Raw genomic sequence first — 25,222 nt, 5'->3', positions numbered from 1 at the left:
TATCTATCTTCTATCTTCTATCATCTCTATCTCCATCCATCCATCCATCCATCCATCCATCCATCCATCCATCCATCCATCCATCCACCCATTGTATAAATATAAAAGGTGTGCAAAAGTATCCTTAGGAAACTTTTTTTTTAATGGCTTTATAAATGCCCTTATTTTCCATCAATAGCTGCACATTCTAGGAAGTGTTCAAGACAATGTATTTAGCATCATAAAACTTTTATTTCTATTGTGCTAGTCCTGCTTTTTAAAATTACATAACCAGATTATAAGGCATCACTTGGGAAAGACTTACTATGCTATGATTATATGTGGAATCAGCATACTGAAGGTCCTAATTTTGACTGTGGTAAAGACTAATTTTCTTCCCCATCTCAGTTGGATCCCCAAACTCTCTAAACAGTTCTAATTTTTCCTTCTTGTCAGGTGTATTTATGGATCATTGTAGATCTTCCAGGAAAGTTCCTACAATTTAAGATTCTGAGAGCATTTTAGAGTCCATAATGCATCTAATACTAATTCTCTCTTAGGCTTTGCAATACCCAACACTTTTTCTTCTTTTGCATATTTTTGGATTCATTCTCAAATATGCGGTCAGAAATAACAATTAAAGTAATTGAAAAGGTAACCAAGATGCTATTTTGATTACCTGGAGTAACTGAAAACATATTATAGACTTGTGGTTCAAACAAGTATTTATTCTCTTCCAGAGTAGTTTGAAAACAGAACGTTGAGTTGTATTTTGAATCCTCTTCTCAAGATTCAATTACCAGATTTCTTTGGAGATATTTGTATCAGTTAATCAATATAAAACCAATACAGCTTTGTAATAAATTTTTATTCCAAGTTTCTGGATATAACCATCAGTTTGTTTCCAAATGGGATCCCTAGTTTTCCAACAGACACATTACATGTGTTTCTTTTTTTAAGTTTATTTTTTTTTAGCAAAACAAAAAATAATAATAACAAAACAAAGCTGCAACCCAAATGTACAGATTAAAAAGATGTACAAAAATGGATTTGATAGTAAAAAAAACAACAACCACAACTGCATTTGTGACCGAGGTCAACTCGTTTCAGTTTTCATCAATACTGTGAGATATAGGTTAAAAACAAAACTCTGCATAATTTATACAGTAAATTGCCCTCTGACTTTGTTGACCTCTTCGGTAGCAGACTGACAAACGCACAGCGTTTGTGAATCGGTAATGTTTATTTTGCAATTCCCCAAACTTTGTTGAAGCTGGTAGAGTTGCGGTCATTTTATATTAGTTCCATTTTGCATTCTTAAGAATATCTGTTCTCAATGCATTATAATGTCCTGTTTTCTTTTTTCCTGGTGCCTTATGCTTCCAGAGTTATTAACAAAACCACGTAACTTAATGCACATTCTTATAAAGTCCTTTCAATGCCCTTAGTTGCTTTAAAATATACATATTTACTTATATTTCATTCTCTTTTTTTCCAGTTGAGTGAAAAAAAACCCCAAGCCTTCATTGGCCTTAAAGCTAAAATTCCAGTTGATTATCTGCAAACCGGGTCCTCAAAATTTGTGAATTTTCTTCAGCACATCTCAAAACTGGAAAAAAAAACCACCCCACCATGATTTCCCATTAGTTAGGAAGAAACATTCATGTCCTAAGAGATATCGGTTTTGATCTTTCTTTTTTTGCAAAAAGCTTTTGACTTGACAATACTTCGTCTATGGTTCTTGAGTGATAACTCACTGCACAATTGTTAAAGCTGGTCCTAAAAATGAGAAAAGGCTTTGAACCAAAAGGAAAGGCAGGATACTGGCCCATGGAGAACCCATCTGCTCCCCTGAGACAGAGGAAGCAGAGTTAGAAAAATAAAAAGGTTTATTCCAATAAAAATAACCATAAAAAATAACAATATTAATATCCAGGTTTTTTTAAAAAAAGCTTTCTCCCCAACGGTATCAAAAAAAGAGTCCCAAGATTCCCATGAATGGAAGAAAACATCCAATCGAAAGGAGAAAGGGCAGCAAAGACAAAAAGCATTTAGTAGTAGCTGCCTAGGTGTGAGGGCATGTGAGAATTAGCATGGCGGGGTACATTGGGATTTGGATAAATACTTCCAGTAGGAGAAGTCCAGTAGGGTGATGCCGCCCCGAAGAAACTAGAGGAAGTGACGGGCATGGAGGATGGATGGGGAGGGACGAAGTTCATTTTCTGCTGGTGCGCGTGGTACGAAGGCATATAGGAGAGATCCGAAGGGTATTTATACATCGACGATTCAGTTGGGTGGGGCTGAAGTGCTTGCGCAATGCCGTGAAAGTCAAATTTGTAAGCGTATCTCTTGCCGTGCACCTTGGTCATAATGTTCTTGTCATAGTAATACCGGAGGGCTCGACTTAACTTGTCGTAATTCATGTTGGGTTTGCTTTTGCGTTCTCCCCAGCGCCTGGCCACCTCATCAGGGTCGGTCATCTTGAACTCCCCATTGGTTCCTTCCCATGTAATACAGCTAGCATTGGAACTGTCTGACAACAACTCAAGGAGGAATTGCCACAGTTGGATCTGTCCACTCCCTATGAGAGAGAGAGAGAGAGAGAGAGAGAGAGAGAGAGAGAGACAGAGAGACAGAGAGAGAGAGACAGAGAGACAGAGACAGAGAGAGAGAGAGAGAGAGAGAGAGACAGAGAGAGAGAGAGAGAGAGAATCAATTATAAATTTCTCTTCTTGCCGTTCACAGTTCAGTCAAAAAGTTACATCTGACTGGTGAGTGTTAGAGACATAGCCTTCTCCATGGTGGCTCCAGAGCTCCATAAAAAGAAGTGAACTTTAAAAAAGAATTTTAACACTCCTTGCTTTTCAATTTCTGTTTCACTTATGATGCTTATAACCATCTTCTTTTTTGAAAAAATAAATGATGAGGTGATCATTTCATATCCATTGCAAGAATTATTGTGCATTTACTGACTTTAGACTGAGAGTGAGACAGATGGATTATCTCATAGGTTGGGCTAGGTTTGGTTCAGATGGACTTACCTGGATTGGCTAAACGGCTACTGGTGGGCCCTAAGATCTGATATGGATCTAAATTGAGAAAAGAACAGAGGATTAGATGTTGGTGAAAGGTGCAGCATAGAGACAAACAAGCCATCAATGCATTTCTAGCTTGAATATATGGTTAATCCCATTTTCTATTATTCCTCAAGCAGAATGGAGATGGTAGAGAATGAACCTGAACATTTCTGTACCAGGAACATGGCAATCTGCTACCCAGACCTGTCTTCTTAATTTATAACAGTAGAGTGGTTAGTTTATAGTTTTAAAGATTCTCAAACTTAGCAAATGAGATAACCCTTGTAGATCTATGACAGAGCATGATCTCCCTTTCTGAGAATGCTCAATCTCAAGAAGTGGTTTTTTATATAGTTCTTTCCCCCTTAAAATCAGTAAAATTGTGTACATTCCAGCACTATTACCTGGCTGGGGTCTTTGTTGTTCTCCGTTTTTGCTTACATTTTGTGTCCCTCCTAGAGGAGGACCTAACGAACCAAAGAAGAAAGGTTAGGTTAGGAAAAAGAAGGAGCAGGAAAGAGTAGACACCAAAATAATATGTATGTCCTTTAAAGTGACCAATATTTATTCCTCCATTCTAAAAAAAGTGGTTTACTACACTCTTATTACATCCCCACAACCTCTATTTTCTAACACACCCACCCACCACCCATTCTCCTTTGATTGGCATAGAAAATGAAACCAGAATCTTTCCAATGTCCAAATTGCAACAGCAAAAACTATGTGTCTTTCTCTGTGTGTGTCTGTGTGTCTATGTCTGTGGGAATGTGTTTGTATGAATAGCAACAGCAATCAACCTTAGACTTATATACTGCTTCATAGTGCTTTACAACACTCTCTGAGTGGTTTACAGATTCAGCATATTGCCCCCAACAACCCGGGTCCTCATTTTACCAACCTCAGAAGGATGGAAGGCTGAGTCAACTTTGATCCGGTCAGGATCAAACTCCTGGCAGTAAGCAGAATCAGCCTGCAATACTGTAATCTAACCACTGCACCACCACAGCTCCATGTTGGAGAGTAAACCCTCAAAGCATCATGTCATACTGTTAGCAAAGCAATAGCAATAAGCACTTAGACTTATATACTGCTTCACAGTGCTTTACAGCCCTCTCTAAGCGGTTTACAGAGTTAGCATCTTGCCCCCAACAATCTGAGTCCTAATTTTACTGATCTTGGAAGGCTGGAAGGCTGAGTCAACCTTGAGCGAGTCAGGATCGAACTGATGGCAGTTGGCAGAATCAGCCTGCAATAATGCACTCTAACCACTGAGCCACCACAGCTTAGATAGCAATAGCATTTAGACTTATATACAGCTTTACAGTGCTTTACAGCCCTCTCTAAGTGGTTTACAAAGTCAGCATATTGTCCCCAACAATCTGGGTCCTCATTTTACCAACCTCGGAAAGACGGAAGGCTGAGTCATCTTTGAGCCTGGTGAGATTCGAACTGCCAAATGGCAGTCAATTGGCAGTCAGCAGAAGTAGCCTGCAGTAGTGCACTCTAACCACTGCACCACCACGGCTCTTAGTCTATAATTCTCAAGGGCACTTAAGATGGGCCTGACCCCTGATGTTGAGAAAAAGGTGACAGAAATACTGCAACAAAAGATTCCCGTTCTTTCCAATATGACAAGCAGAGGTCACTTGGCTCTTTTTATGAATCTCTAGGAAACTTTTCTATTCTTGAGAGAAGTCACAAAATATCCAGGAAAAAAAAACAAAAAAACCAAAGGGCCAAAGGAAAGATCTCCAGCACCTCTATTGCCATTTGATTTTGTATCAAGACCGCTGTAGACCAGAGTTTCTTAGCCTTCACAGCTTTACGATGTGTGGGCTTCAACTCCCAGAATTCCATGCTGGCTGAGGAATTCTGGGAGGTGAAGTCCACACAATTGTGGTTGAAAAATACTGGATTTAGAAGATTAAATTAGTGTGGACAATAGCATAGGAACACAATCACCGATACCAACTTCACAACATGTTATATTTTAAAACATGGCTTCTCCTGGAAACCATCTATCAGCCTATCAAGGCAAAAGTTATACTACAATAACTCACTTTTATTGTGGCTGGAATTCAGATTATTACCCCATCCTGATCTTCGAACAGCATCATAGGAGTTATCTAATCATAATTAAAAGCAAACAAAAGAGAATAATGCTTACTTGCAAATCATGACATTTGATGCCAAACAGTAATTGAGAACAACCTGCAAGTCAAATGTTATACTTTTGTTAGAAAATCTACAGAAGCCTATTTCATACGCCACTGCTGCCTAGAATTCTGGGATTTGGTGTTGAAGGAGGAAGGCTGTCATGCAGAATGTGGGTTTGCCAACATCCCAGGGGAAGTTAAATGTTCATGATGGATTTGGGAATCTAGTACAAATGTGACATGAATTAGAAGATAAATTAAAAGACAAGATGCAATGGATGGGAACTATTCAAGGAGAGATCCGACCTAGAAACGAAGAGGGTTTTCCTTGACAGAACAATTAACCAGTGGAACGGCTTACCTACAGAAGTTGTGGGAGCTCCAAATGATTGGACAACCATTTGACTGAAATAGTACAGTTTCCTACCTGAGCAGAATTTGAACTAGAAGACCTCCAAGGTCCCTTCCCACTGTGCTATTCTCTTTTATTCTGTTAAACTACTGGCAGTAGATCCCAGTGAAATAGGCAGATGAAGCAGGAACATGGTTTGTTTCAAAATAAACGGTTGGCATTGTTGCACACACAATAAACCACAAAATAGATGACATATTCCAACTATTACAAAACTTTTCAAAATTATGGAGGCCATGCCAAGTATGATGGTAAGATGACAGATGTCTCAAAGAAGTAACATGTCTCAGCAATTGTTGCTAGCAATAGAAGTACAAGGCAGCCATTGTCCTCATAGCTTGCCTCGAGGGTTTTCCTTCTTATTTATTGATATTATACACAGCCACCCAATTCAAACAATATGACTCTTGGTAACATGCAAGAAAGATCAGCCATAACAAATGCAATCCAAAAGGCACAACAGAGCTTAACAATCAACGAAAAGAGATAGCAACCAGATTCAACTATACTGCAAGTCATTTGATTGGGACTCCATTCAACCTGACTTAAAGGACTAGGGAAATGCCCCGAGACCAGGAGATACTGGATTAAAATAAAAAACTGGCTGCAGGAAATTACCAAATATGAAATTGAACTTAAACCAGAACTTTTCCTACTAGGAATAATTACAGATCAATACCCCCCAAAAAAAGATAAAATACATTATTTTGCATATTTTGACGGCAGCCAGAATAGCTTTTGCACAAATGTGGAAAGGACCTAACATCTCCCCAGAGGTGTTAATTATATACAAAATACTGGAATGTGCAGAAATGGATATGCTTACGTTAGAAATGAAAGAGAAGGAGAACTCAGAATATTTTGCAATATGGCATAAATGGTATGAATGGTTAGAGAATAGATACAAAAAGTAAGAAGAACACATTAAGGTAACTAATATAAGAGACCTTAAGAGAGCAATATGATAGACGCATAGAGTATAAGGTATATAAGATAGAAACAACTAGAGATAGATGCAATAGATATCTTGAGGTATATAAAGAAAAGATGTATAATTTTTTTTGATAAAAAAATAAAAGATAAAAGGCTTATCTTACAGAAGATAAGTGCCAAAGAGACACAGTGGCCAACCAGATGCACTTAGAATATTCACAAGCATGGATAGATATGTTATTGCCTGCTCCCTCGGGTGAGATATTTAAGGTCTGATGCCTATAATTCCAGAAATAACAATTAACCATCAAGCTTAGAAGCCATTGACGGCTGGAAGCTCTTTTTAAAACCATCTAAACTGTGGACTGTTGCCACATCTGGGAGAGAGAGAGAATCCATGGCTGCAAATTCTATCCTTTCCCTTATGGAAATGAAGGGGTGCAATATAAACAGGGGTGGGGCTGCTAGGAGTTTGCAGGGGTTCGGGAGAGCCCCTAGCTAAGAATCTGTGCAGTTTGGAGAACCCCCAAATCCCACTCCTGGCTGGCCCTGCCCACTCCTCCCCGCCCCGCCCCCCGGAGTCTGTTACACGGGCCATTTTTTTTTTGAAACAAATTTTATCAATTTTAAAGACAAACAAACCACCATTAACCATTGAGTACATAAAACCTCTTTCCATTATAAATTTTTACAAGTCGAATAAAACATTGTTTTATACAACATAATTCTATTTTACCCCATTTCCATATGGACATATAAATATCTTTTAACAAATTTCTCATTATTTCTCTTTACTCTTATTCAATTTCATTATTATTATTATTTTTTCTATATTTATCCATTTTATAGTCATCATCTTCATTTCTCTCTGACTTGTTTACCATTATTCTCATCCAACATTCCTCCATTTTGGATGTAGGTAAGTGCGGGGAGTGCGTGGAGGCTCAGGGAGGGCAAAAAACGGGCCTCCCGGAAGTTTGGGAAGGCCAGAAACGGGCCCACTTCCGGCTTCCAGAGAGCCTCCAGAGCCCAGGGGAGACCGTTTTCGCCCTCCTGGAGACTCGAGAAAAGCCTCCGGAGGCCGGGAAGGGCAAAAACGCCCCCCCCCGTGGTGCAGGAGGACGACTAGGCCACGCCCACCATGGCCACACCCACCTAGAAACCGGGCTGAGAACCCGTTGCTAAAATGTTTGAAGCCTACTCCTGAATATGACAGTTCACATTTCTCCACCAGTGAACAAGAAATAGCACTAAAACGTAAATGCGACTCTGTAGTTTCTTCCCCAAACCCCAAAAACTTTAACCTTAGACTGTCTACTATTGACCTCACCCCTTTCCTAAGAGGTCTGTAGGGGGCGTGCATAAGCGCACCAACGTGCCTACCGTCCCTGTCCTATTGTTTCTCTTATTCTTCTTTTATTTTTCTTATATGTACCCATTTCATGTATTCACAACTATGTATACACTTATACTTATTATCTTGTAAACAATTGGCAAATCAAATAAATAAATAAATAAATAAATAAAAGAGGATTCCATGAATGGAAAAAACACAATACTCTGCCTAAAATACCATCTAAATGATGATGGTGGCCTGCTGTATGGAGCTGTGCTTTGGATTAAATTTTTTTTTTAAAAAAAATGGACATCTGGAAAATGTGCCTTGCTGGTGCATCTTTCCAAAACATCAACAATAGTTGCTCAGATGAGCCAAGAAGTTTCTTCCTTGCTATCTCTCCCCTCCGCTGCAAATGAATGCAATGTGTACAGCAATACTACCGAAAACCTCCCCTCCTCACTCTTACACAATTGTGCTTGAAACACAATCAGAAGAATTGAGCCAAGGAAACCATCCAGAGATTTGGCTTTTATTTAAGTTGCTTTATTTGTGTGTGTGTGTGTGTGGGGGGAATGATAATACTAATGCTGTGCCCATGACCTGGTCCTCAGGAGTTCCAAGTGGGCCTTCTGTCTTCCTTGTTTAGCCTAGGGAGTGAAACAACGCTATCCGCCACCTTAATTTCAACAAAATTCTCTACAAAATGTCTATGGAGATCCTCAATCAGCCAGGTCATGGTTGTCCCAAAGGTGGTTTTTCCAAAAAGGCATCTGGACTTTCTTGGTTGTTGTTTTTTTCCTTTGAAAATGTTCATTTCTCATCCAAAAAGCTTCTTCTGAATTGAGGAAGCTTCTTGGATGAGAAGCAAAACGTTTTCAAAGAAACAACCAAGAAAGTTCAATTGCCTTTTGGAAAAACCACCTTTGGGATTCTCTAGACCAGAGGTCTCCAACCTTGGCAACTTTAAGACTTGTGGACTTCAACTCCCAGAATTCTCCAGCCAGCAGAGCTGGCTGGAGAATTCTGGGAGTTGAAGTCCACAAGTCTTAAAGTTGCCAAGGTTGGAGACCTCTGCTCTAGACAATGTTGCTTTAAGCTATGAGATCTACGTGTACTACAAGTCACAAGACATAAAGAAGAAAGGGTCAACTTATTGTCCAAAGCAACTGAAGACAGAATGAGAAGCAATGGATGGAAATGAATGTAGGAGAGAACCAGCCTAGAAATAAGGAGAAATTTCCTGACAGAATAATTAATCGGTGGAATGGCTTGCCTTCAGAAATTGTAAATACTCCATCACTGGAGGTTGTTAAGAAGGCAGTGATGGCTAACCTTTTCAGTATGGAGTGCCCAATGCGCGTGTGTGTACACCCCCAAAATGCAATGTGCGTGCATGTCCCCCATGCATGCACCCCACCCCCACACATGCATGCATGTCCCCTGTGCATGCGTGGCAGAGACCCGAAGACCAGTTGGCCGGTGGGAGGTGCACATGCATGCGCGGTGGAGCTGAGCTGGGGCGACGGCTCGTGTGCCCGCAGAGAGGGCTCTGCATGCCACTTCTGGCACGTGTTCCATAGGTTCACCATCACGGGAATAAGGTCTCCTGCTTGAGCAGGGGGTTGGACTAGACAGTGATCCCCAACCTTTTTTATGCCGCGGCCCGGTACCGGCATCAGCTGGGCGCCGCCATCTTTTTTTGATGAAAAAGTGCTCACCGGAAGCACTTTTTCATCAATAAAAGATAGCGGCGCCCAGCAAACCAGCGGCCCGGTAGGACTTATTCCGCGGACCGGTACCGGTCCGCGGACCGGTGGTTGGGGACCCCTGGACTAGAAGACCGCCAAGGTCCCTTGCAACTCTTCTGTGATTCTGCTACAAACTAAATTCCATAGATTCATTAATTTGCAAGAAAGATTTGGAGCCCTACTGGAATGGTAGAAAGCATCAGGGCTTTCATGCCTTTGGTAGAGTCGGACTCTGAGGGAGGGGAAGAACAGCCAATAGGGAGTGGAGGTGTGGCTCCGGAGGTTGTGGAGGAGGCTGGGGAAGGGCACAAGCCAGCTGGGCACTCAGAGGAAGAATCAGGCCCATCCCCTCTCCATCCTAGGACACACAGGGAGGAACGGAGAAGAAAACAACTTGGCTTATGAGAGAGGAAGCGGCCATGATCCTCCTCATTGGTTGCAGCTGGGGAGACTAGTATATAAGAGAGACGGTTAAAACACAGCATTGCCTGAAGCAAAGCGTGTTTTATCTTGGGCTGAAGTTATCTTGGTTGGCGTCCTTCCAACAGACTGTGCCTTGTTATCTCCTTGAAGTTGGTAATTACTTATCCTAGTCCGTTGTGGAAATTTCATCATTGTAGTTTGTTTGGTTTTTTATTTCACCTCTATCTGCTCATTAAGTTCAGATGGTACTGCTTTCTTTTGAAGACTATTTTTGAGTAAGTTTTCTCTCCAACTGAGAATGATTGAACAGTGGGGCCAAGTTGGAGGCATTAAAGGACATTTATTTACATTTTGGATTTTGTTACGTTTGTGTTACACTCCGGGTCATCACAAGGTCTGGATTGGCCTTCTAGTATATGGTCCTTTTGTAAATGGCCAAGTCCGTCATAGAAACATTTTAGCGAACGCGTCCCTCAACAGATGGAGGTCAATAATCCAGATATGCACCTGGTTCCCAAAAGGTTGCCCACTAACTGCTGCTGGTCATCACCTTTAGGCCTGCATGTGTATGATATAAAGCGATTCCTGCAGAAGGTCCCTGGAGCTGTATGCATGCATGGCTGTAACGCGACTCGTAGCAAAGGAGACCCTCCAACTGCTATAGGGAGGGGAAGAAGAAACCAACCATCTGGAAACCCGTTTTGCTATAGCTGTATGGAAACGACTCCGCTTGCTCTTAAGACCTTGTGGAAGGAGCAAACTTACAAGCGAGGCAGCTCGTAACTCCGCACATGTGCAAAAAAGCAGAGGTTGTGGAGGAGGGGGGGGAAGGGGAAGCCCCCTTATTTTGCTAGGGGAAAAGGAAACATAATGGTGACTTAGAAAGTGGCCCAGACATGCTGTCAGGTTCAATTCGGAGAACTGGGGCCTTGTGCTAGGACAACATTAGCTGGTTGTCATCCCCTTGTGAGTACGGGTTTCCTGCCTGTTGCAGCTCAGAGACAAGGAATCTTTGTTATAACAGAGCCTTTTTTTTTTTCCTTTTTTTTTTTTTTAAAGAAATTCTCTTTGGGGGAAAAAGGGGGGTGAGAAAACACGGCCACCTCTGAAGAGGGTCAGCAGGAAAGCAGACACAACATTAAGTCCGGAATTTCAAAGGAAAACATTTTTTAAATAATCCATAAGAGCAAGCTACTGTCTTTCCTGGAATCATAAACTCCCATTTTGGACTGCAGAATCATAACAAAAACAAGCAGAAAGAGGAAAAAAAGGGGGGAAACAACCCAGTTGGTGTGTGTGTGTGTGTTTTTCCCCCCTTACAAAAATATTATAAAATAGAGGCAGGCTATATTGTTATTAGAAGAAAACGAAGATGCAAATTAGCATCCTGGAAACAGTTTACATGTAAGGACATGTATGTTCTTTAACATAGAGTAGACATTCTCCCTGATCAGAGGGGCTAAGTTTTAAATACACAATATATTATTGGAATGTATTTTTTAAAATGAACAAATGGTTCTAGGAATGGTTCTTCCTAAACTAAACACAAAGGCATTTAATTTCCATTTTCTACTTTGCAAATTGAAACTTGAAAAAAAGTATACGATAGAATAACAGAGTTGGAAGGGACCTTGGAGGTCTTCTAGTCCAACCCCCTGCTTAGGCAGGAAACCCTACACCACTTCAGACAAATAGTTATCCAACATCTTTTTACAAACTTCCAGTGTTGGAGCATTCACAACTTCTGTAGGCAAGTCGTTCCACTGGTTAATTGCTGTAACTGTCAGGAAATTTCTCCTTAGTTCTAAGTTGCTTCTCTCCTTGATTGGTTTCCATCCATTGCTTCTTATTTTGCCTTTTGGTGCTTTGGAGAATAGCTTGACTCCTTCTTCTTTGTGGCAGCCCCTGAGATATTGAAAGACTGCTATCATGTCTCCCCTAGTCCTTCTTTTCATTAGACTAGACATACCCAGTTCCTGCAACCATTCTTCATATGTTTTAGCATCCAGTCCCCTAATTATCTATGTTGCTCTTCTCTGCACTCTTCTCAACATCTTTTTTACATTGTGGTGACCAAAAGTGAATGCAGTATTCCAAGTGTGGCTTTACCAAGGCCTTATAAAATGCTTTTAACACTTCACGTGATCTTGATTCTATCCCTCTGTTTATGCAGTTGGTCTCTCTCACAGAGCTGTGGTTGAAACTCATCAGTATGGTCTTAAGGCAGCCCTTATTTATAGCCAAAGTTCCTTCTATAAATTGGAATATTCATTACACCTTTCACACATTGGTTGGTGGAATAAGTTAGAAATAAGAACAAAACCATTATTCATTAAACTATAACAGTCAAGACTTTATCTTCTTCAACATCTAACCAATAGAAGATAAGCAGACAACTCTCTGTGCGTTGCACAAAGCACAAAATCATCAATTTTCTCCTGAAAAGTACCTTTCAACAAAGATCTTGGGATAAAACACACAACGTTAGTATGCAAAAGTTGGAAATGATATAGGAGATCAATTTATCCAACCGCCCAGCACCAGAATTGTCCAACAGAATGCTAGGTGTTAGATCATTCATATTATTGTAGGACACTATTCATAAAAGTACAAGATAAAGGTTGGGTAACTTGAAGCATGGCGGGATTTGGGGGCCTCACCGTAACTGCAATTGCTGTGGTTGTAAAGATTTCCTGCCATGGTGGGATAGGAAATGCAAAAACTACAGAATAAACCCCAAATATGTTTATCATTTTAAAACAAAAAACTACCCTGCAAAAAAACTGAGAAAGAAATTGAGCCTTATGGTTTTGCCCATCTGTATGGTACAAACCTTTCTTAGACTTTGAATGCCTGTGATGGCTTTCAAACCTTAAGAAAAGTATATCAGCAAAGGAGAACATTTGTAGCTCAGGGGTGAAATGAGGAGTTCTTGGTGCTATCTGAGCTTTGTTGTTTTCTTACAGACATTTCATTATTCAAACTACATTAACATCATCAGTGTTAGTAGGGAGCGTGGTTTGCTCTCTATTTATATTCTAATGACTTGTCCTATCAGTGTTGTTGGGACTGATCTTGAAGATTCCTTCCTTGGATTTTTTTTACTACTTTAGCTATTGTTAACTGCCAAACAAGCTAATAGTAAACAGTCCAACTAAAGAAACTCCAAGACCAACACCGACACTGATAGGGCAAGCCACTAGAACAGGGGTCTTCAAACTTGACAGCTTTAAGACTTGTGGACTTTTCAACTCCCAGAATTCCTCCTCCAGTCATGTTAGCTCAGGAATTCTGGGAGTTGAAGTCCACAAGTCTTAAACTTGCCAAGTTGGAAGACCCTTGCACTAGAATATAGAATGACAGAATAATAGATTGGGAAGGGCATTGAAGTTCTTCTAATCCAACCTCCTGTTCAGGCAAGAAACCCTACACCATTTCAGACAAATGGTTGTCCAATCTCTTCTTAAAAACTCCCAGCGTTGGAGTATTCACAACTTCTGGAGGCAAATTGTCACCCACTGATTAATTGTTCTAATGGTCAGGAAATTCTTCCTTAATTCTAGGTTGCTTCTCTCCTTGATTAGTTTCCACCTGTTGCTTCTTGTCCTGCTTTCAGGTGCTTTGGAGAATAGCTTGACTCCCTCTTCTTTGTGGCAACCCCTGAAATATTGGAACTCTGCTTTCATGTCACCCCCAATCAATACAAATTGAGAACAAACCCCACTCCCTAGCACTGTTGATGTTACCTAATTGGGTAATATAACGCCTGCAAGAAAACAACCAAGCTCAGAGAGCACCAAGGACCCCTGGACTTGAAATGTGTTGCTCATCCCTACCCCAAATCATAGTTCTACCTACACCAACGGATGTTCTTAGGGACGCCTCACCTTCTGAATCTCTATATGGTTTTATAGTCTGCCAAACTCAGAAAACTGAAGCAGACTCATTCTCCTTAAAACAAACTAAGCAGCTAGGCTCCAGCCGTTCTACTCTGAGGCTAAGGAGTCTCCTTTCACTTACGAGAAAATTGTTTCTCAGCCAAAGAAAACAGGACGATTCTCATTAGAACAACCCAGGTCTCCAAAACAGATGAAGACAATTTGAACCAAGGTGCCCTACTCTGGAATATAGAAGGGTATTTGTTGGTGTGGAATCAGGGCCAATGTCCAAGGAGGTTGGGCTTGATTCCAAAGGAACCTGTTTGCAGGAACTTCAGCTCAGAATAATGTGAGGGCAGTCAGAGACTTTCTTAGCCTGTCCCTGAGTAAAACCACAGCTGTTAGGACTAAGGCTAAGTGTTGGCCTGTTTAGTGAATAGAGTGCTAACTGTAAATGCTGATTAATAACTGAGCCAGCCAAGAAGAAATATATCTACATCTACATCAATGCATGCCACACAATTGAGAAAGTCCAGAAGTATTTCACAAGAAGAGTTCTCCACTCTTCTACCCGTTGTAGAATACCTTATGCCACCAGACTCGAAATTCTAAAACTAGAAAACCTCGAATTACGCCGTCTTCGGTCCGACTTAAGCATGGTATATAAAATCATACATTGCAATGTCCTACCTGTCAATGAATACTTCAGCTTTAACCATAACAACACAAGAGCACACAACAGATACAAACTCAAAGTAAACCGCATCAAACTTGATTGCAGGAAATACGACTTCAGCAATAGAGTGGTCAATGTCTGGAATACTCTACCCGACTCTGTAGTCTCTTCCCCAAACCCCAAAAACTTTAACCTTAGACTGTCTACTATTGACCTCACCCCTTTCCTAAGAGGTCTGTAGGGGCGTGCATAAGCGCACCAACGTGCCTACCGTCCCTGTCCTATTGTTTCTCTTATTCTTTTATTTTTCTTATATGTACCCATTTCATATATTCACAACTATGTATACACTTGTACTTATTATCTTGTAAACAATTGACAAATCAAATAAATAAATAAAATAAATATTTTCTAGAGTTCCCCGCAAGATTATGGTAGTCTTAATTTGGGGGAAAGTGATATCTGAGGCCCATTTTTCATGCATCTTGCACAGAGCCTGGGCTTCCACAGTCCCTGCTGTTTGTCATCTTCAGAGTTTTTCTTTTCCTTATTACATTTTCTAGGTTGTCCAAGAACCACAGCCTCCTGGCCTCTCTGCAAACTCATTAAAATGCGTAATGCAAAACAATAATGATGTGGAATAGAAAAATAACTATATTGGGGAAAATGGGAACTTGGCAGTTTGAGCAAATATAAGGTCCCAATTTGCTAAGCTGTGGAAGTCTTGGTGGTGGAGCTGAATACCAAGTTATTCTTATTTTAACTACCCCATTATTCTGCTTTCAATTTCACACAGGTGCTTCCGTGTGTATGGAAGAAGGACGATAGCTATGCCTAAGTCATTCAAGTACTGTAAACATATATGTGTGTAAGAGAGACAAAGGTTTTTTGAAATTGGAAAGGGTTTTTTTTTAAAACAGATAGCACTTTTTAAAAACTACAATTAAGTTTTCCGTAGGAAACTCATTTTCCCATTACTTTTTATTAGAGGTGTAGAAATCTGGAATATTTTACTGTATGGCAGTAACATGTAGTCTAACTGCATTTAATAATGGGAAGGAAGGAAGGAAGGAAAGAGAAGAAGGGAAGAAGAAAAGGGGGAACAGGGAGAGAAGAGGGAGGGAGAAGAGAGGAAAAGGAGAAGAGAAGGAGAAAGTGAAGGAGAGGGAGAGGGAAAGGGAGAAGGGGAGGGGAAGGGGAAAGGGAGGGATAGGAGAAGAAGGGGATAGGATAGGAGAAGAAGAAGGTAGGAAAGGAGGGATAGAAGGAGAAGAAGGAGAAAGCAAAGGAGAAGGGAAAGACTTAGCATGCTGTTGCAAGCCAGGCAGCGTGGCATATTATTTTCTTATCATGTTTTTCATTGAGTTAACTGTACATTTCAAAAGGAGAAGGAGAAGAAAAGCTAAATTCACTTTTGTCCATGAATGGAGTGTCCTGGAAAGCACTACATTAAAAAACAAACCAAAGCCAGAGGTATTATCTTTATCTGATGAGTTTTTTCTCTCTCTCTCTGGCTTCCCTTCTTCTGTTTATAGAGGGGCAGCACCTGCCTAGCTCCAGAAAGCAGGAGAGTCAAGCACTCAAAGCAAGCTTGCTCGGGATGGGTATTTACTGAAGCGCTGCGCTTTCCCCGCTTTGTTCAAGCAGCCCTTTTGGGTTTCTTTCAATGGAAAACTATTCAAGAGGAGAGGCAGTTGCACAGGGGCTGGACTCCAAACTGTGGCTACCTTGCTTCCCTCCCCTCCCCCCACCCCCATGCACCTCGCTTCTGAAACCTAGGTCCGCTCTAAGTGGCAAGAGTGGGTAGCAGGAGGGAGCCGGCTGCTGAAGTGGGCAATTGCTTTTGCAGACAAAAGCAGCACCTGCAACAAGCAGCATTGATCTTCGGTGTGGCCTGGGCGCACGTGTGTGTGTTTCTGTCTCTGAAGCAGATGGCTTGAGGTTCAGTGCAGAGCCTGACAGCACCCTCAGCGGAGGCTGAACCGAAGTCTTTTAGGGACCACGAAGAAGAAGCTGTCCACCTAACAGCACTATAGTGTGTTCACTCTCGTCCCTTCCCTCATTTCCCCACCCCTCCGACTGACCTGTCCAGGGACATCCTTGCACTACATGCTTTCTTATCTCTACCCTCACTCCACTGGCAGCAGCCAAGTCACATCAAAAGGGAAAATCTCTTTCATTGGCTCAGGCGTTTCAACCAAACATGGTCAACTTATACACTGTGGCTGAAAGGACGCCCTGAGTTTCTTTCTTTGGGATCCATGGGGGTTGCTTTCACGACACCATTGAATGTCTTGTCCTGTCTGTCTGTCTCATCAGCTACCTAGCCACCTAGCCAGCCAGCCTGCTACCCTGCTGTCCTTCCTTCCTTCCTTCCTTCCTTCCTTCCTTCCTTCCTTCCTTCCTTCCTTCCTTCCTTCCTTCCTTCCTTCCTTCCTTCCTTCCTTCCTTCCTTCCTTCCTTCACCCACCCATCAATTCACCTATCATCTTTCTATTATTAACATGATAAGAAAATAATATGCCACGTTGCCTGGCCTGCAGCAGTATGCTAAGTCTTTTCCTTCTCCTTCGCTTTCTCCTTCTTCTCCTTCTATCCCTCCCTTCCTACCTTTTTCTCCTATCTCTCTTCTTCTCCTTTCCCTCTTTTTCCTCTTCCCCTCCCCTTCCCCTTTCCTCTCCTTCTCCCTTTCTCTCCTTTCTTCTCCCTTCTTCTTTCTTTCTTTCTTTCTTTCTTTCTTTCTTTCTTTCTTTCTTTCTTTCTTTCTTTCTTTCTTTCTTTCTTTCTTTCTTTCTTTCTTTCTTTCTTTCTTTCTTTCTTTCTTTCTTTCTTTCTTTCTTTCTTTCTTTCTTTCTTTCTTTCTTTCTTTCTTTCTTTCTTTCTTTCCTTCCTTCCTTCCTTCCTTCCTTCCTTCCTTCCTTCCTTCCTTCCTTCCTTCCTTCTTTCCTTCCTCCATCCACCTATCATCCTTCTATTATTAACTAGAAGAAAAGAATCAAGCCCATCCTGATTAACCAATAGAATCATTATTTCCTGCCATGCTCAATATGAATACATGGATTCAACTTAAATGACCACTGTGTTCACTTAACAACTGCCACAAAAATCAGAACTGGGTGTAAAATCAGATCTACCTATAACCATCATGACTTACAATGGAAAATTGGTCTCTATTACAGCTATAAGTTGAGGACTACCTGTATGTCGCTGTCACATTAGCTTATATTTTTGTCCATCTTTTCATAATAGAAATATAAGACATATTTGCATGCAATTTTCTCTTTAATACTCCTTTATATTAAAACAGTACACTATTCGTTAATATTTACAGATCAATTGTACTGAATTAACGCATCCATTCTGTCATTATACATCCATCTCTTCCATGATGGATTCCTTGTTTCCTTCTTTGGGGCCATGGATTTGACACACAGCTACTTTGTGTAAACCCTTTGAACCCTTTTCCTTGGTATTATTCCCCAAATCAAGCCACTCTGTTAAAGACAAACCCTGATTATTATGAATGAATATCAAGAACTCACCTTCTTTGGTATTGATGCGAGGGGATGGATCTGTGTGGGCTGGTGTGTTGTAAGACAGCAAGGAACTACCTACAAAGAATGATCAGAATGAATTTAGTCTGCAGAAATTGCATCCTTCCCTGGACCAACAGTCATTCCCCAAGGTCATGCGCTAGCTGAGGAATTCTGGGAGTTGAAGTTCACAAGTCGTAAAGTTGCTAAGGTTGGAGACCCCTGCTATAGACCACTCAGATGCTACGGCTGGTCCAGAAGACAGTAATAGAAGCCATTATGGTTGCTTTTTGATACACCCATGTAAAACCTCTCTTAAGAAAACTGTACTGGTTACCAGATACAATTCGAGGAGCTAATTACCACTCGTATTTTTTTTCATGGCATAGAACCTTGAGAAACAGCCTCTATCCCATTAATTCTGCCCACCATGTAAGATCTATCACCTGATGGTGACAGCAGTTACAACATCTAAAATGGGCCATCAGTAGCTTCTTTAAAGTCCACGGTAAGTTCAAATGATCATTAAACAAGGTCATGAGCTGAGGACTATTTTATGTATTTTATAGAACTGAAGAGCTGTGGTGGCACAATGCTTAGAATGCAGTACTATGGGCTACTTCTGCTGACTGCCACTGCAAGCAGTTTGGCAGTTCAAATCTCACCGGCTCAAGGTTGACTCAGCTGTATAAATGTAAGTGCTATTGCTATTTTCCTCCCTCCTAGTAGTTAATCTGCACTATTGCAGGCTAACTGTCCATAGCCAGTAGTTCGATCCTGACCGGCCTAAGGTTGACTCTGCCTTCCATCCTTCTGAGGAAAATGAGAACCGAGATTATTGGGGGCAATATGCTGATTCCATAAACTGCTTAGAGAGGGCTGTAAAGCACCGTGAAGCGGTATATAAGTGCTATGGCTATTGCTATAACGGAGTTGGGCAGGGACCTTGGAGGTCTTCTAGTCCAACCTGCTCATGCAGGAAACCCTATCACCATTTCAGATAAATGGTTGTCCAATCTCTTCTGAAAAATTTCCAGTATTGGAGCATTCACAACCTCTGGAGGCAAGTTGTACCACTGATTAATTGTTCTGTCAGGAAATTTCTCCTTAATTTTAGTTTGCTTTCTCTCCTTGCTTAGTTTCCATCCATTGCTTCTTGTCCTACCTTCAGGTGCTTTGGAGAATAGGTTGACCCCAGTGGTGGGATTCAAACATTTTTACTAACAGTTCTGTGGACATGGCTTGGTGGGCGTGGCTTGGCGGGCGTGGCAGGGGAAGGATACGGAAAAAATCTCCATTCTTTCCCCACCCCACTAACCTGCTTTCCAGTTCTGTTCTCCTGTGCAGGGCAACAAAAGAAGATCCAGTTGATCAGCTGGGACTCAGGAAGCAGAGAATAGATGGGGGTGGAGCCAGTCAGAGGTGGTATTTGCCGGTTCTCCGAACTACTCAAAATTTCCGCTACCAGTTTTCCAGAACTGGTCGGAACCAGCTGAATACCACCTCTGGATTGGCCCCATCTTCTTTGTGGCAGCCCCTGAGATTTTGTAACACTGCTATCATGTCACCCCTAGTCCTTCTTTTCATTAAACTAGACATACCCAATTCCAGCAACCGTTCTTTATAAGATATTTTTAGTCATGCCAAGTGGTGCAGGAATCTAGGCAAGAAGCCCAGAAGGCATCACAAGAGGTCTATGAAACTAGGCAAAATAGAAGGGTGATGTCTAGAGTGGCTTTCTAAGCCTATATCCCTGGCATTTTGTACATTATTTTTTTTTTTTGTTCTCAAATAACAGCGAGAAAAGCAAATTTAAAGCTGACACGTTTTTCCTGGCAAATTCGAGACAGATCCTCCTTCCCGGTGTTCAGCATGACGAATACCAGTTCCCCTGGCAAAGTCCAAAAGCTTTCCAGAGATTAAACAAGCTGTCTTTGCAGCTAAAATGTGGATCGACACATTGGATGCGGATGGGAAGAGGAAGGTGGGCATGACAGAAAGGGGGGGAAAAAGGAGGAAATAACCACATCAAGGAACAGTCAAATAAAAGAGGGTCTACTTTTGCTGAGAGAGGAAAAGTTGCCCTGAGTTTATTGGTTCAAGTTCTCACCTTTGCCCAACGGTCTGATATTTCTGGTGGGAACACCAAAACCGGAGAGGAAAAATGTGTTTCCTATTACGAGGCTGAAAAGAAAGAGGCAGGAGAAGACAAATTGGGTTGGGGGTGGGAGAGGGGGAACCAGACACAGCAAAATGTGCCAAGTACCAAGTCAACGGAAAACCCAGATCTGGAATCTTTTCTGAGCAAGCTTTCAAATCTAAGCAGAGCAATGCCACAATCGATCAATCACCGCTATGCCTGGAAGTCACGCCCCATTTGGGGACATTTTTGTTACTAATTCCAAATAGGTGAAAGAATTCATGAAAGAGACTCAGGGATGGGGTGTGGTATTGGCCACATTCTCAGTTGTGTCCTAATATTTCAGTGAGTCCTGCTGGAAGGACAGAAGGAAGGGAGGGAGGGAGGGAGGGAGGGAGGGAGGGAGGGAGGGAGGGAAGGAAGGAAGGAAGGAAGGAAGGAAGGAAGGAAGGAAGGAAGGAAGGAAGGAAGGAAGGAAGGAAGGAAGGAAGGAAGGAAAGCAAGCTAGCTGGCTGGCTGGCTGATCAGACAGACAGACAGACAGGACAGGACAGGACAGGACAGGACAGGACAGGACAAGACAGGGCATTCAATGTTGTCATGAAAGCAATCTTCATGGATCCCAAAGAATGAAGCTCAGGGGTCACTTTTAGCCACAGTGTATAAGTTGACCATTTTTGGTTGAAAGCAGCATTATACCTGAGCCAATGAAATAGATCTTTCCTTTGGACCATATGACATGATAAGAGTTTTCCTGAAGGGAGGGAGGGAGGAATAATTTTATACATTTTTTTTTCACCAAAGCGAAAAAAAAAATGGATGCAGACAAAGTCTTCTTCTTTTTAGCTGCATATCTTGGCTATACCTTCCATTATCTATGACATGCTTGCAAAATTTCAAATTGGTCCACCAGCCAGTAGTACATAAACAGAATGCAAACCTCACTCCCTTCCAGCACTGATGATGTTACCTAGCCTGATAATGAAACATCTGCATGAAAAAAACCAAAAACCCAAACTCAGAGATCACCAAGGATCCCACAGTTCAACCCTGAGCTACAGATATTCTCTTCTATCGAGACTGAAGTATCCCAAACATTCCTTCTAACAAGACAAATAAGAAGCAGAACTCCTGAGCACCTTCTGCATTCAACTCAGCATTCAACGACCCAAGGAAATTAAGCCTGGAAAAATAATTCTTTCAGAGGCATTGCACCACAAGGGAGTTACCCAGAAACCCAGAAACCAGACCGTCATTAGGCAGATGTAAGAACAGATGCTTGGAAAGAAGTCATTTTCAGTAGCCTCCTTGGCCGGTAGGCAGGCTTTAATGAAGAGAAGACTTCACATATATCAGAGCATCTTGGTGACAGCCAAAGAGAACAATGGCCATCTCACTCTTGCAAAGCAAAAAAGAGTCTCAAGAGAAAGGCTTCTTCACAAATTTGCAAGCTGTTGCATTGGGCTGGGGAGAAGAAAACAGCAATTAAGTGAAATGATGCTGGTGTGAAATCAGCCATCCATGGAATAAGGAGAGGGTGGAGTATTCAAGCGAAATACGAAATACGTTTGAGAGACAGACTGAAGAAAACGTTGCAGATTGACAATTGGTTTTGAGTTGAACTGAAATGACCTGTTTGCATTTCTCCTTTCTTGGCCTTTTTGTTCCTCTTTTACCAAACAAAACAAGACTTCCTCCCTAACCCATCTGGGTGTGTATATATTTTTTTTTCTCTTGCTTTGTGGCCGGTGTAAGGGAAATACATCTGCTTTGCGTACAGAAAGGCGACCCGATTAATTGTATCGGTTATATAGTTGACAAATCAGTCTGTATGTGCATGTGTGTTGTGTGTCTGTACACAATAAGTTTTGAAAAAGGATTTATTTTCTCTATCTTTAACAAAGCTTTTATTTAACCAGCTAGTCCTTTAGAGCCAACCTATATAGAATCTTTAAAAAAAAGATTAAGCAGCACATTTGCACATGGAAATAAATTACAAGCAATCCTTGATTTATGACTGTAATTGAGCTAGGAATTACAGTTGTAAGTCATGTTGGTCTCTAAGCAAGTCACCATGTGGTCGTGATCAATTTTAGATGTGTGCAAATAATTTATCTTCTATTATATAATCACTTCTCCAGGTTCTGCAACTTTCTTGCCTTTCATTCAGTCTCAAAGCATAAAGACTTTCCCAGATTGGAAAATATGGACAGTCAAGCAGAAAGAATGGAAAGAACATAATAGATTACACCGTTATCACCTCTTTACATCCTTTGTTGTTTCCCAATAAGAAAGGAAACTAAAACAATACCACCAAAAGAAAGGACAAAGAACTTTTCAATCACACTGAGAACAAGGTAGAAATAAAGGAAGCTTCCTTCTTAGGGAAGGAAGCAACACTTTGGAGATGCAAACATGTTCAGCACACAATAAGGTTGATTTGGTGCTGCAATCTTCATGGTAGCATCTCAAAACAGAGCCAGCACAGTTTATTGATAGTTCTTTTTGGTATCACTCATCATCATATAGTGCAGAGAAGAGCAACCAAGATGATTAGGGGACTGGAGGCTAAAACATACGATGAACAGTTGCAGGAACTGGGCATGGTTAGTCTCGTGAAGAGAAGGACCAGGGGAGACATGATAAGAGGGTTCCAATATTTGAGGGGCTTCCACAGAGAGGAAGGGGTCAAGTTATTTTCCAAGGCATCCAAAGGCCAGACAAGGAATAATCGATGGGAACTGATCAAGGAGAGGTTCAACCTAGAAATCAGGAGAAATTTTCTGACAGTGAGAGCAATCAACCAATAGAACTTGCCTTCAGAAGACATGGGAGCTTCATCACTGGAGGCTTTCAAGAAGAGATTGGACTGCCAAAAATGGTGTAGGGTCTCCTGCTTGGGCTACACTAGATCAGCTACAAGATCCCTTCCAACTCTATCAATCTGTTATGCCCTTTTGCTTAAATCTCTTTTCCTTGACTTTCCACAGCTCTTCGCTTCAGTTGCTCCAACTGCCCATATCTGGTGTCCATCAGTTAGTTGGTGACTCTACAATAATTCCCCAGAATTCATAGCAAATGTGGTCACGATCATGCTGGCTGTCAATTTAATACTGACTTCTCTAGATGGCCCCATTCTGGAGAAGGTTGTGAGACAGAAAATTGGATGTGGAAAAACTGTTCATGTTGTCATAGACAACCAGCTTGATACTAGATTAGTCCATTACTAAAAGAGACAGAGAGAGAGAGATGGAAACCATTCTTCTTACTCAAAGGGAGGGGCTCTTAGCTCCTTACATTGCACAAATAGATTTTTTTTTAAAAAAAGCTTGGAAATGTGAGTGTTATGGATTATTATAAATTGGGCTCATGTTTGATATCCAGCAATCAATAGATTTTTAATTTTATATTGCAAAGATTTAATTACCACAATAAATGCTCTTTAATTTTATATTGCAAAGATTTCATTACCACAATAAATACTCTTTAATTTTATATTGCAAAGATTTCATTACCACAATAAATACTCCAATACTCTTGGAGTAAGTGACCAACGGAGAGAAGTCAGCCATTGAACATTCCCTTGCGCTGTTCTCCCAACTGGGGCACCAAACCGACTGGCGGAGCCACGTCTTTCGGCCCTTACGAAAAGATAGGTGGGTTGGGGCCAACTTGACATCGGGGGATGGTGGGGGGAAGATGTTCCAGAGGGAAGGAGCCCCAGCAGGGAAGGCCTTCCTTCTGGACCCCGCCAGCCGGAAGGAGCCCCAGCAGGGAAGGCCTTCCTTCTGGACCCCACCAGCCGGAACAATTGGGCTGATGAGACCCCCAAGCAGGCCTCCTCTGCCCAAGTGGGATGAGCCAATCCCAATGGGGTGGGAGATGGTCATGAGGTAGCAAGGGTGAATGACGCAGCAACTTACTTTCCCTGAGGTAACTGAGATGAGACAGCAGGACTTCTGTGTTGTAGAGGGAAGTGACCCGGAGGAAATCCTCCTTGTTCATCTTGCACAGTTCTTTGCCGTCCATGTTCTGGAAGAGGTTGGTATCAATTTCCATTAAGCCATATTCTTTAATAGCCCAGTCTAGCCATTGACGCACGTGATCCTGGCTCCATAAGGTGGGATCTATCAGAAGGAATCAGAGAGGTGGAAGGGTGTAGGCGGTTACGTGATTGATGACCAGTACTCTATCAAGAAAGAACATTTTCTCGTATCTCTTCTTCCAGTTTCGTTCCTACAGGAGAGGAACCAGTTAAGTGAAACCTTGCAAGTTGGAGGCATGAAATTTAACTCAGCCATGGACGGGGTTAATGAGCGACTTGTGGTCTCCAACTGCTTTTCTGTCCTTGTGGTTGCTGTTGCAATCTTGAGTCCCCTTCAACTGCGTTAACTTTTTGAGGCATTTCTAGAAACTGTGGCAATAGAAAAACGGTGTACATTTTTCTAGCATATTTCCCCAAACCTGTCTCCCTATTTCCCCTCCCCCAAATCCCCAGGCAGTCCCAAACTTAGCCTGTTTCAACAGAATCCCATCCAACTTGGTATACACCTTCCCCCAAAACATGTACTACCAAATTATCAAAATTCATTTCTCCTTCCCCCTTGTTGGTTAACTGAGCCAGGGCCTTAACCATCTTTGATCTAATATTTTCTCCTGGTTGTTCTGGTATTCTGTGAAAGCTTAATTGAAATTCTTTAATCCGAGCTTCCAAATCTGTTGCCTCAACATCTCATACATCTTCACATATGGCCTTTGTCTTCTCCAGTCTATGCTCCATACAATCAACTCTGGCCTTCACCTGTTTCATATCTCCTTTCAAATCTTTAATTTCTTCTCAGGGCTCCCTTTTCTAACATATCTCCCCAAAATCTGAATTCCTATTTCCCTTCCCGCAAATCCCCAGAAACAGAGGTGGCATTCAGCAG

The 25,222-nt window shown here is 41.6% G+C and overlaps 1 protein-coding gene across 3 annotated transcripts in view; it reads right to left on the bottom strand.

Moving 5' to 3' along the window:
• Window positions 1-832: 832 nt before the first annotated feature.
• The window catches only part of FLI1 (Fli-1 proto-oncogene, ETS transcription factor), a 114,221-nt gene continuing 89,831 nt past the window's right edge, over window positions 833-25,222 (bottom strand). For all 3 annotated transcript variants that reach the window (XM_026681188.2, XM_026681186.2, XM_026681187.2), the window contains 6 exons: window positions 24,218-24,421; window positions 18,164-18,232; window positions 5,117-5,182; window positions 3,461-3,523; window positions 3,021-3,068; window positions 833-2,560 (listed from right to left, as the gene is read on the bottom strand). In XM_026681188.2, coding sequence (XP_026536973.2) covers window positions 2,031-2,560; window positions 3,021-3,068; window positions 3,461-3,523; window positions 5,117-5,182; window positions 18,164-18,232; window positions 24,218-24,421 — 980 coding nt within the window. In that variant the 3' untranslated portion in view covers window positions 833-2,030. The remainder of the gene's footprint in view (window positions 2,561-3,020; window positions 3,069-3,460; window positions 3,524-5,116; window positions 5,183-18,163; window positions 18,233-24,217; window positions 24,422-25,222) is intronic.

This window comes from Notechis scutatus, chromosome 7, assembly GCF_049901735.1.
Source record: "Notechis scutatus isolate UNSWTSFEM ecotype Mainland chromosome 7, rNotScu1.2, whole genome shotgun sequence".
Lineage (NCBI taxonomy): Eukaryota > Metazoa > Chordata > Lepidosauria > Squamata > Elapidae > Notechis > Notechis scutatus.
This window is presented reverse-complemented; position numbering and strand designations above follow the sequence as displayed.